Source organism: Bombus vancouverensis, chromosome 5 (assembly GCF_051014615.1).
Source record: "Bombus vancouverensis nearcticus chromosome 5, iyBomVanc1_principal, whole genome shotgun sequence".
Lineage (NCBI taxonomy): Eukaryota > Metazoa > Arthropoda > Insecta > Hymenoptera > Apidae > Bombus > Bombus vancouverensis.
Window position 1 is genome coordinate 9,840,775 of NC_134915.1, and position 14,699 is coordinate 9,855,473.

Here is a 14,699-nt window from a genome sequence, read left to right on the forward strand (position 1 = left end):
ACAGTAACTATTCTACGCGGTATCCTAAACGCATATTTCAAACCACTGAATATTAACCTTATCACTAATGAATGTTAGGATAGTGAGATTATCACCTACACAAACCGCTAACTGATACTTCCATCTAATTGAACGTTGTCGATATCATTTCTTCACTAGGATTTATGATCATTAGTAATCCAGTCGTTTCATTTTAAAATTCTTCGCTTTAATCGTATGAAGGTGCGCACATACGCATCCGGTATAAATCGTCACTGGTTCATTCGCTTTATTGGGGATGGGCAGGTCTATTATTTCATAGGTCTGTATACAACAATGAGGCTTATTACTCTGACACCTGTTACCAAGATCGGTTGGATTGCACTTGATGTGATGTAGATTGCTCAGCACCCGGCTGCCAAATATCTCCCCGACTGGTTCAATCGTGTAATTGCAGATCGATGCATTTTGCAACCTGCTCACTTCCACCACGAACCCATCGTTTATTATTTCCAAATTGCGTCGTTTTCGTTGCGCAGCTATCGAATTCATCCATACGGCCCCGTCGTCGTCGTTGATTTTCGACAAATTCTTTGACCTCCATTGATTACTAGACTCGATCAGATGACGTACCCTGCGGAGTTGTCGATAAATACCCTGATGGCGAACGTGGAATCTCTCCGATCGTATCCTGGCCTCTGTAAATTCTTTCTCTGTGAAGTTGACGAGCAGAATACAAACAATGATCCCCACGATGGTGTATAGAGACATGGTTTAAAATTTGATCCAAATTGATCGTTGCTTCTTTAGGCTAAAAGTTGACGAACTGCCAACACCGATCGATACTCGAGAAACTTCCGACCAAGTTCCTGTTCAACTCTCGTTCTCACCGAATCTTATCCGAGAAATGTTCGATTTAGTCGTCGAGGTGTAAGAACTGTTTCAAGAGGCTTGGATCGTTCCTGGCGGTTTGCTGAAAACTGAGTGAACTCTCCCTGTCCACTGCCGGAGTTTTAAGGTAAAGAAACCGTGGGTGGTAGCCACCGCATCTCCACCTCGGGAGTGACCAATCCCCTGTTTCGTACCGGGTGATATTTAGTTTCCCATCGTGGATGCTTTCTTCGTTATTGGCCGTCGTGACGTCAATGGGGTCCCTGTTTCATTTCCTCTTGCAACAACACGCGTCCCCTTAAATATGTAAGATAGCGGTGTTTTCCGGCGCAGACGTCACCGATCATCTATGAAGGAAGGAAAGTGGCCAATAGGCTGGTACCGGCCAGTGGCACCGGTTCGTGGAAAATGAGAAAAGGGAGAGATGGTGGATCGTGATTCCTCGCGTTACCACACGTAATTAACACACCTCCTTTGCCTGTTGGCATTTTAGGACGACATATTTTACTGTGGCAGACTTCTTACGCAGGCGGTGACGTTTGTGAAGTTCCACCAGTTTGAGGACACGGCTGACTAGTCGTTTAATAGCGCCGGGTCTAGATGGATGGGATTTGTATTAGTTGGCGCGTCATTCGCGTAAACCAGTCAAATTCCAGAACTGGACACTTTCACGTAATATTGTTTCTTACATAAAGAATGAACGATTTTGATCACAACGATTTTCCATGAGTTCTCGCAATCTACCATTCCCGCAACATCTCTTACATTTTCCTATTGTTTTGCCCGGAGGAATATTGAAAACATTGTCTCGGGGATTTCACGCGAGATCGAAGATCTTGATGCTTTACGAATCTTTCGCGGGAAAATCAATTTTATTTTATACATTAAAATAAGGTTTAATATGAAAATTTAGTGTTTTTTATTATATTTATATTTAAAATTCAATGCAATCAGAGTCTGATCTTTTCATAGATTTTTGCTCGTTACTTGTATAGAGTTATACAAGTTTTAATAAAAATCCATGTACAGTCTCGAAGAACAGCGACAATCAGAGGCGTGCTGCGGTACAGACTTTAGAATTGATCAGAATACTATGCATGAGAGAGATTAGCATTTTGTGAAAATAGGCGTCACTATCTTCCGTAATCTGATAAATGTATCGGAGATTTTTGTATGGGTGTATAAACGAACATATTGGAATCACTGGATACCGAGAAAATATAAATTGAGACCCACTGTCAGGTTTATTTTATGCGATAAGGAAAATAGAATATAGAGGGAATTCATAGAATTTTATGATTTGTTTTCGTGGCTCGTTTTAAACACTTTTAATATTTCGAAACCTCATTCTTCGATTACTTTACACTAATTAAGATATAGTAGTAATATAAAATAGAACAGCAAAACTTTATTCAGTCAACGTTATACAATTTCCTCTCGCGTAAGAGTCGCCTCGTTTTTATTATTGGATGCAACAAAAAACACGGGACAAAATGAAGCTGGAGTATACATAAACAATCATCGCTCATTTTTATTTTACTTTTTTAACAATACTTTATTATTATCAAAACATGACAAAGTTAGATAAGAAGCAAGAAGAACAACGACATAAAATAACAATAAAAGAAGGAACAGATGTCGGAAGGATGTGTCGTTTGTATAGAATGTACAACATTTTTATTAATTCAAGCGAACAGATCCGGCGACAGGCTGCTCCTGTTCGGAAAACTCGCGTGTGTACCGAATTTCAACACGGAATCCGTGGCAACGACGCAAGCTCTTCGGATGCATTCGTCCATCGAAAGCGCTGGGTGATAAGCTTTAAAATATGCAAGAGCGCCTAGAAATGCATCTCCAGCTCCCTGTGCATATATCGTGAATATCAGCGATACGATTTCACGGACTGTCGTCCCTTTGACTTATAAATTAATTGTCGAGCATAAACAAATTTTTCTCTATAGATGATGTATAAGGAGGTAACAAAATAGGAAATTTAAAAATGGAAGATAAAAATATTCTTAAAGCTTAGAACAAGCGAAACAGACAAATATTCTATATCTGCATACTAAACAAACAAGATCATTGAACGTACCGTTGTATCTACAGGCTGAACGTGACTAGTACAAACTTTTTTAATTACTCTATCGCTTTGAGACGCATACACCGCTCCCTGTTCTCCAAGAGTAATAATCACTATGTTGCAACCCTTATCCAAAAATTTTTCAACAGCCTGCTGTATACTTGACGGTCCCTGAAGCTGCACTCCACTCATAAATTCCGCCTACAGATAAATACATGTTACAATTAAATTAAAAATAAATTCCTAAAAAAAAATTAATTTTTATAATTTGATAGTTCGAAGATACCTCTATCTCGTTGACGCAAAATATGTCACAGAGTTTCCATAAATCTGGATGGACATTTTCCGTAGCGGGTGCCCCATTCACAATGGACAAACCTATCACATTCCATTTTCCATAACTAATGTGTGTGTTTCATGGAAGAATAAAACATTACGAAGGGCAACTGACCATGGCCTTTGTGAATCTTTAAAGCGTGTAGAGTAATTTCCTGAGGTACCTCAAATTGGCATAATAAAATAGAAGCATTCTTGATCATGTTGGTCGCGGAGTCCACAAAGTTGGAACTCATCAACGCGTTCGATCCTAATACGATTACTATACTGTTTTCGCCTAAAATTGTCAAATTTTTCTCGAGAAATTTCGTGCACTTTAAACATTTGTAAAACTAAATTCTATCAAACTCTATCAGAATTAATGGCTATTACTCACCATTCTCGGTAACTGTAATATGTGCTATTCCACTGTGTTGGTTTGGTTGTATTTGAACGTGAGAAACATCTATATTTTCTTCTTTAAATATTTTTAAGTACTCTTGGGCATAAGTATCAGAACCTAACTGTATAAAAATTAATTACCACAAAATTGTTTTAAATTTATTGCTTATAGTATAATTTATTAAAGATCGCGAATAGAACTAAAATTCATACAGAAGCAACAATTGCTGTTGCGGCACCAAGCTTAGCAGCTGCTATACATTGATTAGCACCTTTACCACCATACTTTATCTCATATTTAGTACCAATTAATGTTTCACCAGGTTTTGGTAAACGGGGAGAAAAGCTAGAAAATGATACATATTCATTCAATTATACAATAAATTACGTAATAAATATGACAGGAAGTATATTTAATTTAAATTCATTCGATTAAATACAGATTTGTATTTTTTTAATGTATTCGACATGTCTAACATTAAATATAAGGATTTTATTTTTGGAAATATATAATTCAGTTGCAGTATATTATACATATAAGTCTTAGTTATTCAAATATTGCAGGAACTGCATTTTAATTTTCATATAAAAAGAAATTGTTCTTTATTAATCTTCATTTTGTAATGTTCCTACATTATAGATTTTCTAAAAAGTTAAGCAAATTGCTTATACTTACGTTAAGCAAAATGATCACTTACCAAGTGAAATCAATCATACATGAACCAACAACAACAATTTTTGGAGACATTTCTCTTCGATTTAATTAGTCACTATTTAAAATTTTTAAGACAAGAACGTCTTTATCGGGGTTATGTAAGTAATGCCTGTCACGTAGAAACTGTACTTTTTAATGGAAAAACATGAAAGATACTATTCATATAAACGACTACAACCGATAAAACTAATTATCTGGATTTATCGCAATTATCACATGGACCAATGTATTCATTTGATAAAACTTTTTTGTATCATACATATAACCTAACTGAAATGACATGTGCAAGTACGTAAACGAATGAACTTTCATTTCATATAATGAGATAGTTTAATACGAAAATAAAGTATTAAAATTAGAAAATAAATAAATATTAAGGTCTTTATTATTATTTCATTTTAAAAATACACATTTTGTTCCACTACATATGTATCATACATTTATTATAATAGGTAAAGCTAACTTCTCCACTTTAAAATTCATAATCACGTTTTCAATTATGGAAAATAACAACATGATTACAATTAGATCTAAAAAGAATACAAAAATTACGATTAATGTGTTCTTTAAATGTACAGATAAAGATGACCAAAACAATAATATACATAGAAAACTATTTCACTGTCATCTATCGGCAAATGAATGAATCTCATATAAAATAAATATTTATCTACTATTGCTGAAAAAATTCGAAGCATAAAAAGAAGCTCTTTTTCAAATAATAATAAAAGAAATTTTTTATTTTATTATTGACAGAAATACCTCTTCATAAAGTAAATAACTTCTTAATTATTTTACTTGATAATGATATTCTATAATTTACTTTATTTATATTGTCAAGTGTTCATTGATAATTTAGTATAATTATATATTTATTTATAATATTCTAAAATAGGAATGGAATTATTTTTAATTCTAACTAAATACCTTCTCATATTTTAACGCTACTATGTAAGGTCCAATAATAATCTCCCTTAATTAATTACTTCTAACTACCGGTTATAATTTCATAAAGATTATATTTTCATTATATATCTTAGAACCTATGCCAATTCTAGTTATAAATGAAAATCTCATACCTCTTAATTTGTTAATTCCATTAAAAAACTTTGAGAAAAAGTATCTAAATTGATGACAGTAGTACGGACCTTCGACTTCATTCTTGTAAACATTGAGTTTGGATATAAGGAAGTAATCGTTTTTCCCATCAGAGGTTCATTAAAGTGCATTTTACATAAAATCTTTGGTTTATAAAGTTGTTTTACTTTAAAACCAATCTTACAGAACTTAAATAATGTGTGATTTTCACTGGAACATACACGGTATGGATACGCCAGTCCTGGTTGGTAAGTTTCTTCCTCTGCCATTAAAATCATATATACATATGTATTTAACAAATATACTATTAAACAATGTAAAACGCTAAGTACAATGGCATTAATTAAAACATATCGAATAATATTATTGTAGGGCAACGTGTAATCAATTATATCACTTTATAAATGAATCTACAACGCACTATTTACTATTGTTCTCAGGAATGTCGAAATGTATTAGTTGATATAAAACAACTTCCGTATTTTTTAACATAAAATTAACTATCGCAATTTATTTAAACCTTTTTTGTGCACTGTTTGCAATTTTATTTTGTTTAAATCAGAGAAAAAAATTAAAAGTTCATTTTCGTCTGATTTAAAAATTTTAGTAAGGTTATGATAGTTTAAAATTTTTTTATTTGGTATTTAGTAAATAATAAGATTATGGATCTACTTCGTACTGTTCAATTTACATTTAAAAAAAGCAAATGACAAATAAACTTTGACACTTATTTCTTTCTGATTGACTATTTTATTTGTAATATATATTTTAAGTATTAATGACATTAATTGTTTTCTATCAACAGGACAATCCATGACTTCTTAAGTAATTGTAACAATCTTGATGTTTTACCATGGAACAATTAGATGAAGTGCACAGTAACATTAATAAAGTAGAATCATCGATAAAAGTAGATGTATCTTCTTCATTAATATCAGAATCAACGACTGATATTGTAAAGGATGTGAAGGATATTCCGGAAAATCAAGAAAATAAGTCACAAGAATGTACAGATAATATAATTCAAGATGTTTTAGTAGTAAATAAATGTGATATAACAGATTTAAATAAAAAATTTGAAAGTAAAGAAAGTAGTGAGACAGAGAGCATAAAGAACGCTGCGATTAATGAAGTAGAACAAGAAATAATAGATAAGGACCCACAAATTGATGATCAATGTAAAGAAGATGAGAAATCTCAAGAAGAGCAAGCAGAAAATACAACCGAGGTTGGAGATCATTCAAGATATGCAGATGACACATCTTTAGATAAAGAAAGTACAAACAATGCTGAAGTATTTAATACAAATGAGGGTGAACAAAACATTGAGAAACATAACGTTTGTACAGTGTTAAATATAGATACAGTTGGTGATACTAATGCTCAGTGTCAAGCATTAATTAAAACACTTAGTGAGACTTTTGATGATAAAGACCAAACATTGCACGTCACGGATACAGACACAGATTTGTCTAAACTAGTTGATAGTAGTTCAGAAGTAATGGTATTGACCGTAGAAACTATTAATGAAATGAATGAAAGTACAGAAGAAAATATTGTTTTAACTGTACATGAAAAGGATGCTGTTGTAAATTCCAATGAAAAAAATGTTTCTGCAGAAGAAAAAGAAATGAAGAACACTGAAATTGTAAATGAAGAATTTAATTTGATAGATTATGCACAAGAAAGTGATGGAACAATTATAGAAGTAATCTCAACAGAAATTGTGGCTCAAGAAGTTCCTGAAAATTGTAGCCAGAAAGACAATAAGGAAGTATTAAATCACACAAAGACAGGAAACGATTCTATAACTCCTATTACCTCAGGGGTAATTAATGATCTAGGAACTGCAGATGACATTGATATTAAAGAAAAGAATGTAAGTATTAAAGAAGGCACTGATATTGAAGGAGAGGACATAAAGGAAGAGTGTAAAAATACTGATGCAAAATATAATGTAGAACAAGAAACAACAAATGGAAATGGCAAGACTGAATCTTTTGATAGTTCACATAAAATTAATGTAGAAAAGAAAATTATTCATAATAAAATTGTCGTACCTACACATGTTGCTAATACAGAAGGAAGGAATAAATCTATAAGTGAAGCAGATAAAGTGAGCATAACTAACAAAAGAAGTGTAATTCAGGATATCTTTGATGATTGGGGTGTTGAAAATGCAGAAGATGATAGTCAGTCGGTATCTAAAACTCCAGATACTGTAGAAATTGAATTGAAAAGTTTACTAAATGACACAAAAACACGAACTATAGAAGAAGGCACAGTTGTGCTGGTTGAAGAAGAAATTACATGCATTGAAAAAGAACCAGTTGTAGATGATGGGAAGGCTGTAGAAGTTGCTAAACAAAACAAAGAAATGCAAGTATCAAAGGAACAACTTGATAACAATCAAACTATAAAGAAACAACAAAATAGTATAAAATCATTACTCAAAGACCAACTAACTCATTCTATATCACAGGCTGTTGGGAAGTCTACAAAAGATTCAACACATGATACTGTGACATTTAGTCAAACTTCGCAAATTATACCTATTAATCGTGGTCGAAATTTAACCAGCCAATCTTCACAGGTTGAAATAGCAGAAGCATTAAAAGAACGATTTCGTGAGAAACAAAAAGTAGTAGAACAACCACCACGACCTGATATATTTTTTGTTAAAAAACTAACCCAGAGATTATCAAGTAAATTAGTAGGTAGTCCAGGAACCGCTTTACCAGCACTTATACCATTGCCTCAGCCTACTAATCAATCCCTTATTCAATGTGATAAAAGGTCATCAGATAATACTAGTACAGGAACTAGCAAAGAAAGCAATTCTGATAATAAAGAACTGTTAGCAATACTGGAAGGTGATGTTGATCCTGATTGGTCTAACTTAAAACCACCAATTTTAGCAGAGGAAGGAAAACGTTCAGTAAAGTTTGAACAAAGTGGTTATAACACACCACCAAAACTTGATCCCTTAGTTGAAAGAGAACTAGCATTGAAACAACTTCTGGAATTACCTATTGCATCATCTAAAAGAAGTATACAGAAGAAGAAGAAAATAATTAAAGCTACACCTACTAAATCTTCTAAAGCAATAAAAACAAAAATCATATCTAAAACAGAGAAAGAAACAATTGGAATGGAACCAAAAAATAAAACTACAGAATCTGTAGAGGATACGAATTCTTCTGATTATGCTTCATCTTCTTTGCTTATCGAATCCCATACTTCAGAAAGAAAAAAAGATATACGAGTAGATGAGTCAAGATCAGGTAGAAAACGAAAACTAACAGAAAAAGCTAGGGAGCATGAACAACAACAGAACATTGTAAAACGTCAAAAAGTATATAAAGGAAAACTTTCATTGGGCAAGAAGCAACCTCAAGACCAAGCTCCACCTGACATTAGCTTGTTAACTGAAAATCATGTATCTAAGGAGACCATGGTGCTTCCCAATGATGAGGTTAATGTCATAATAACAGATGAAATAACAGAAGAACATGTCACAAATAATAATAAAGTAGATATAACATTAGACAAACTTGATGATACACAAAATGTATGTAATATAAAAACTTCAAAACAAAATCTTAATAAAAAGAGATCACAATCTATTGTTAAACAAAATATAGCAGTAAAAAAGATATTAAGGCAAAACATATCTTCAAATAAGAAAACTGCTACCTTAAAAACTAAATTAAACACATCAAAGAAATCAGGATCAAAGATAGTTTCAAAGGCAAAACGATCTACAGAAAATAATGCTGGAGATTCTAAACCAAAAAAGAAAATCATAAACGAAATAGATAGATTACTTCAAGATGAAGGTGTTGTAAATTTATTGTACGATGTAGAACAACCAGATAAAAAAAGATTAGTTCCCATTACCAAATCTCAAGCAAAAGTTATGGATATACAAAAAGTACAACGTGAGCTTAAACTTAGAAAGAAGTTAGTACGTAATGCAGTTTTAAGATTACGTACTTCAGCAGGTGTATCAAAACCAAGATCTAAAAGGACTTCTATATATTTGAATGATATGCAAGTAGATAAAAAAATTGGAGATCAAGCCACACCAATAAAACAAATAAATTTATCTCAAGAGTTTATTTTACCTGCAAAAATAAGAAATGCAGCAGATGCATCTGTTATAATTAGGAGACATTCATCTAGCTCATTTTCCAGTGCATCTGGAAGTCCTAGAGTTAGTATTGATACTCCAGAGAAAAATGAAGGAGTTAAAGTTGATGAAGGGGGATTCCATTCCTTAAGATCTACAAAAAGACGACATTCACAAGACGAAAAAATAAATGTAAAAAAAAGTAAAAAGAAGATTGTACAAAAAAGTGACACAGGAATTGATTTTGTTGACATTGTAGAGGATAAAATGGTATTTCCTGAACGTCTTAATAAAAAGTTGGATTCAAAAAAAGCTGATAAAAATCCCAAACAACCAGAAACAGACGAAACTAATAATGGTTTAGGGAAAGTTATTACAAGATCAAATGGTACAGCTACAGGTAAGGTAACATCAAAAACAAAGAAAACTACAAAGAACAAAGTTACATTTGCTAAAACAAATGAACCAGATAACAATGAAGAATTTTCCAAAGAAGAAGATGAACTTTCAGCCTGCCTTGCAGAAGCTGCAAATGCGCTATCAGTAGTCAATGCTGGGAGTCGGTCTGCAAATTCAGCAACAAATCGCAAAAATAAAGGTGAAATCATTTTTGAAAAAGTAAAAGTATTTCGTATTTATAATAAATTTTTATATTTTTACTAAATTATGATAATAATTACATTCTTATGTAGTACATGAGGTACTGAATAAGATTATTTTTTAGTCAATGCAAATACAACCAAAACACTAGAATCAGATAATAATAAAACAAAAATGGAAATTCGAAGTCAATTTAGTAATAAGGAAATAAATATACGTCGACATGGAAATCTTGTGCAGTTAATACTTACACCATCATCTTCAACAAAAATAAGAAATGCTCTCACTCTCCAGGTAATAAAATTATGGAGGAAATTATATATTTAGTACTTTTTTTTATGTTATAAATACATAATTTTATTTATATATCACATTACATTAATTCTTTTAGGTGATGCAAGAATTTCGTGAAACATTATCAATTCTAAAAAAGGATGATGATTGTAGAGTTGTTTTATTAACATCAACAGGTAGCAGTTTTTGTGAAGGTCTCGAATTATCTATGTTGCTACATACAAATAAGGAAAAACGGCGGATACATGCCCAGGAAATGGCAGATGCAGTTAAGTATGTAGTTATCCTTGTATAAATATGTATCATATACATATGTTACATATATTTAATTAATTAAAAAGTTCACTTTTTTTGTACTTAGGGACTTCATTAAAAGTTTAGCATCATTCAACAAACCTATTGTTGCTGGAGTTCAAGGAGCTGCAGTTGGACTTGGAGTAACAATGTTGCCTTTATTTGATCTTGTGATAGCTAGCGACAAAGCCACATTTAGTACACCTTATGGTAAATTAGGGCAAATTGCTGAAGGTGCTGCTGTATTTACTTTATCACATATATTAGGAAGTGCAATTGTAAGTATATTAAGCATTACATCTTTCTCATAATTAATCAAGGTTCTTACATGTAGTAAAAGTAATATTAAATCAAATTTGAATTAAAATTGCAGACAAGTGAATTATTATTAGGTGGTAGAACTCTAACAGCTAGTGAAGCACTAAGAGCTGGTCTTGTTACTCGAGTTTTATGGCCTGATAGATTTCAGGTTGAATTACTACCAACCCTAAAAGCTATGAGTGAGCAATCCTCACAGGTATGTATTTTATATAAGTTTTTTTTTATAATATTGTTATTATTTAGATACATAGATGTTATGTCCATTAAATTAAAATTATGACTTGTAAAGTGAACATTATGCATTGTTAAATGGTAGACAGTAACCTTTATAAGCAGAACCAGAATATAATAGTTCTTGAACATTCTCTTTGTTTCTATCTTGGAAAATGCATAAATGATTTTCTGGACAAGTACATCTATAGTATGTTGAGTATACATCAGACCGTATATGTCCACAAAATTCATAAGTGTTGCACATTCTTCTCTATATAAAAAAAAAGTAAAGTAAGATTTATTAAAATGTATACAAGCTTTTATTAGAATATATTAAAGTATACATTTTACAAATATTCGAAAACACCTACCTTTACACATTTAAATGTTTGTATAATAAAATCATTTTCTAGATATGTATATTTTTTAAGTCTCCAGTAATGTAATCCTGTGTTACTCCGGTGTTTAAAGTTACATTATATGGTATTAGATAAGAATTATTTCTATCACTTTTACCATGAATTTCTATTCCTTCTTGATTATATTTACATGTGCTGAGTTCTGTTATTGGAGCACAAAACTGCAAAAATAAAAGAGAAAAAGATAATTTTTAAATATAGGTTTAAATGTGTGTGAAATTTATGTTTGTACATACCTTCATGTGCGATTTGTTGTTAAGCGAAATAGACGAATTTCCAAGTTCTCTTGTCCATTGCCAAGGACATTCTTTTCCATTAGAACAACGACAAAGTCTTTCTGTTAAACTAGATACCCAAAATCGGTTATGAGTTACGCTACATACTGCATTTATTACACATTCATGCAAATCACTCTCTCCATTAATCTGTAATAATATACATTACATATTTTTTCTATATATAATATTTTATAAATATCTTCTATCCCATCTATATAATAATTGGATATACATACACCATCCCAGTACTTGAATGTAGTATTATTTAATTTACTGCTAATTATAACATAAGAACTAAAACATTTAGTTATCGTGAATAATAGGAAATAAATTAAAATAATCATTTTTATACACACAACTAAATTGATTTATAGAATCAATGTTATATTAAAAATGAAAATAGGAACACTGTGCTCTTGCACTCGTATCAGTGATGTGTATAAAACTAATTAATATTTATTCTATACATCCTGAATTTTCTTTGTTTGCATATGCATTGAGAACTGTTATTTAATATTCTGTTTATTCATTTTCAGTCTATGGAAGCTACGAAGACATTGTTACGTCATAGTTTGCGAAAAAAATTGGATGCAGCATTAGAATCAGAAACGTATTTGCTGATACAGCATTGGTGTTCTGTAGAATGTCAAACTGCCATAAAGGCTTACATTGATGGAAAAATGCAGTAAATATTTAAATGGTAATACTCCGTTTTATCTGTACATCTGTTTTTAGTTACTTGTAACTTATATACTAAGAAAGAAATAAGAGACTATTATTGTACAAGAAATGAAACAATTATTTTGGCGAAGTATTACATGTGGTGGTAATAATTTTATAGTACATATAACAATATGCAAAGTGTAAATACATGTTTGTCATTTGTTATATATAATTTGTATATGAAGTTGTATAATACATTATTTCCTTATAAAAGAAGAATTGTTTCAAAGTTAGTTCTCACATTTATCATTTATTATTGAATACTGTATATGAAATTATAATGCATTATCAATGATACTCAAAATATGAAAATGACAATGAGTTCAATTAAAATATCTTCTAAAAAGACTTCAAAAAATTCAATTGTGTGCTACAGATGCCCAATGACTTTGAATGGAAGTACTAACGTCATATTCCAACATACCTAGTATTGTAAATTGGATTTGAAGATTAATAACGAGATAATTAGTTTGGGGAACGTAAAAGCGAGAAAAGAAGTCATGGATCTGGTGTCATTTTACATCAATCAACGCACGGTTATTTTAAATTAAGATATAAAATATAGAATCAATTATTTGGATGAACTATTTTAATATTAGATGATTTAGAATATGGATTTACATGCACGCATAATCACATACAATACAGATAAGGTATCTAATATTATTGTTTTGAATAATTTTTAAATTATGCTTTGCCTAAAAAATGTATAATTTGCTGAAAAACAGAAAACACATATAGAGAATACAATCGATTTTACACTTTAATATTTCATGTAAAAAGAAAAGTAAAAAATAAATGAAAAGATCATAAAATTACTCATGATACAAATGCATAATTAATTACATTATCCAAAACGATATTATACACCTTATTCTATATATGTGTGTATAAACTTTCCATAACATATTATTACTGTAGAATAAAATAGACAACCATTGTAAGCATTGGGGTGAATTTGTGTTCTTTGCACACACAACAATAAATTTTGAACAGAATGTAATTTTAAATTAAACACTAAAAAGTAATGTGTGATTCTTTTATACTGATATAATGTTGTGCCTTGGTCAGTTTATAAAAGGATAAAAACAAGCATAGATGTAGAAGAAGATATTTCTAATTACACTCTGAAAAAAGTGCAAGAATAATTGAGTAACGATTAAAATAATTTTAAATATATCAAATTGCTTTCAGATAATCTTTATTCAATTGGTAATGTGCATCATTATATGTTTCGATTATTTATATTATTGTTTATGTATATTTCAAATATCAAATATTAAAAAATAATATATAAGTATATACGTATTTATAATATTGATTTAAACAATGCATTCATGTCGAAAATGTTTTATGTCAAAAAACAAAAAATTGAACTATTTTATAATACAAATGCTGTATTTTACTTCGATACCACATAAATCATGAATACGAAAAGAATATAAAACAAAGTTATTTTCAATTGATGCATACATATAATAAGATGATGTAACATTCTACACAAGTTCGGGAAAAAACTTTTTCAAGTAAAGTGAACGTATAACCTTTCTCGAACTTAACGTATGCGATGTTTTAGGGATCATAAGGGGCTATGAAATAAGACTCAAGGCAACATTGAGAAATTTCATTGAATACTGTTCAAAAACATGAAGTATGTTGTAAAGAATACAGTCGCTCTTGTACAAATGTTACACATGTAAGAATAAGCCATTCTAAAACATTGTATTATCATTGAATATAAAGCCCATACAAATATAAAGGAAATATTCACAAGCCAATTTACGTTTAGTATGTATTAAAAATATATAATCACCTATTTGTGTTCGTGCACGCACACATGCGCGTATGTATGTAGTATATATTATATTTGAAATAGTAGTAAATATCTTTAACTGCATTATAATATTAGTTTCTCTTTTATCGATAGGCAACTTTAGGCATATCT

General features: G+C 30.8%; 2 protein-coding genes and 1 pseudogene across 5 annotated transcripts; 1 reads left to right on the plus strand and 2 right to left on the minus strand.

Annotated features, from left to right (window-relative positions):
* Positions 1 to 2,258: 2,258 nt before the first annotated feature.
* LOC117160627 (ribokinase) lies at positions 2,259 to 4,915 on the minus strand. The gene is made up of 7 exons (XM_076618814.1): positions 4,366 to 4,915; positions 3,881 to 4,013; positions 3,663 to 3,789; positions 3,402 to 3,563; positions 3,237 to 3,328; positions 2,963 to 3,151; positions 2,259 to 2,732 (listed from the first exon to the last, which is right to left on the minus strand). The coding sequence occupies exons 1-7, from the start codon at positions 4,413 to 4,415 to the stop codon at positions 2,556 to 2,558; spliced, it is 930 nt and encodes a 309-aa protein (XP_076474929.1). The 5' UTR covers positions 4,416 to 4,915; the 3' UTR covers positions 2,259 to 2,555.
* Positions 4,916 to 5,513: 598 nt separating this feature from the next.
* On the plus strand, positions 5,514 to 14,532 carry LOC117160586 (HP1 and insulator partner protein 1). Of its 3 annotated transcripts, none has more exons than XM_033341433.2 (8): positions 5,514 to 5,728; positions 6,286 to 10,210; positions 10,337 to 10,506; positions 10,604 to 10,779; positions 10,868 to 11,078; positions 11,174 to 11,317; positions 12,568 to 12,731; positions 13,131 to 14,532. In XM_033341433.2, exons 2-7 carry the CDS (start codon positions 6,334 to 6,336, stop codon positions 12,718 to 12,720), a joined length of 4,731 nt encoding a protein of 1,576 aa, XP_033197324.2. In that variant the 5' UTR covers positions 5,514 to 5,728; positions 6,286 to 6,333; the 3' UTR covers positions 12,721 to 12,731; positions 13,131 to 14,532. The 3 variants fall into 3 exon arrangements, with proteins under 3 accessions (XP_033197324.2, XP_076474921.1, XP_076474920.1); XM_076618806.1 differs by having other exon boundaries at positions 6,286 to 10,012; positions 10,082 to 10,210; positions 12,568 to 14,532; XM_076618805.1 differs by having other exon boundaries at positions 12,568 to 14,532.
* On the minus strand, positions 10,543 to 12,571 carry LOC117160639 (uncharacterized; annotated as a pseudogene). Its single transcript, XR_013058490.1, has 4 exons — positions 12,268 to 12,571; positions 11,990 to 12,178; positions 11,706 to 11,914; positions 10,543 to 11,605 (listed from the first exon to the last, which is right to left on the minus strand). The product of XR_013058490.1 is annotated as an uncharacterized LOC117160639 (transcript).
* Positions 14,533 to 14,699: the final 167 nt, after the last annotated feature.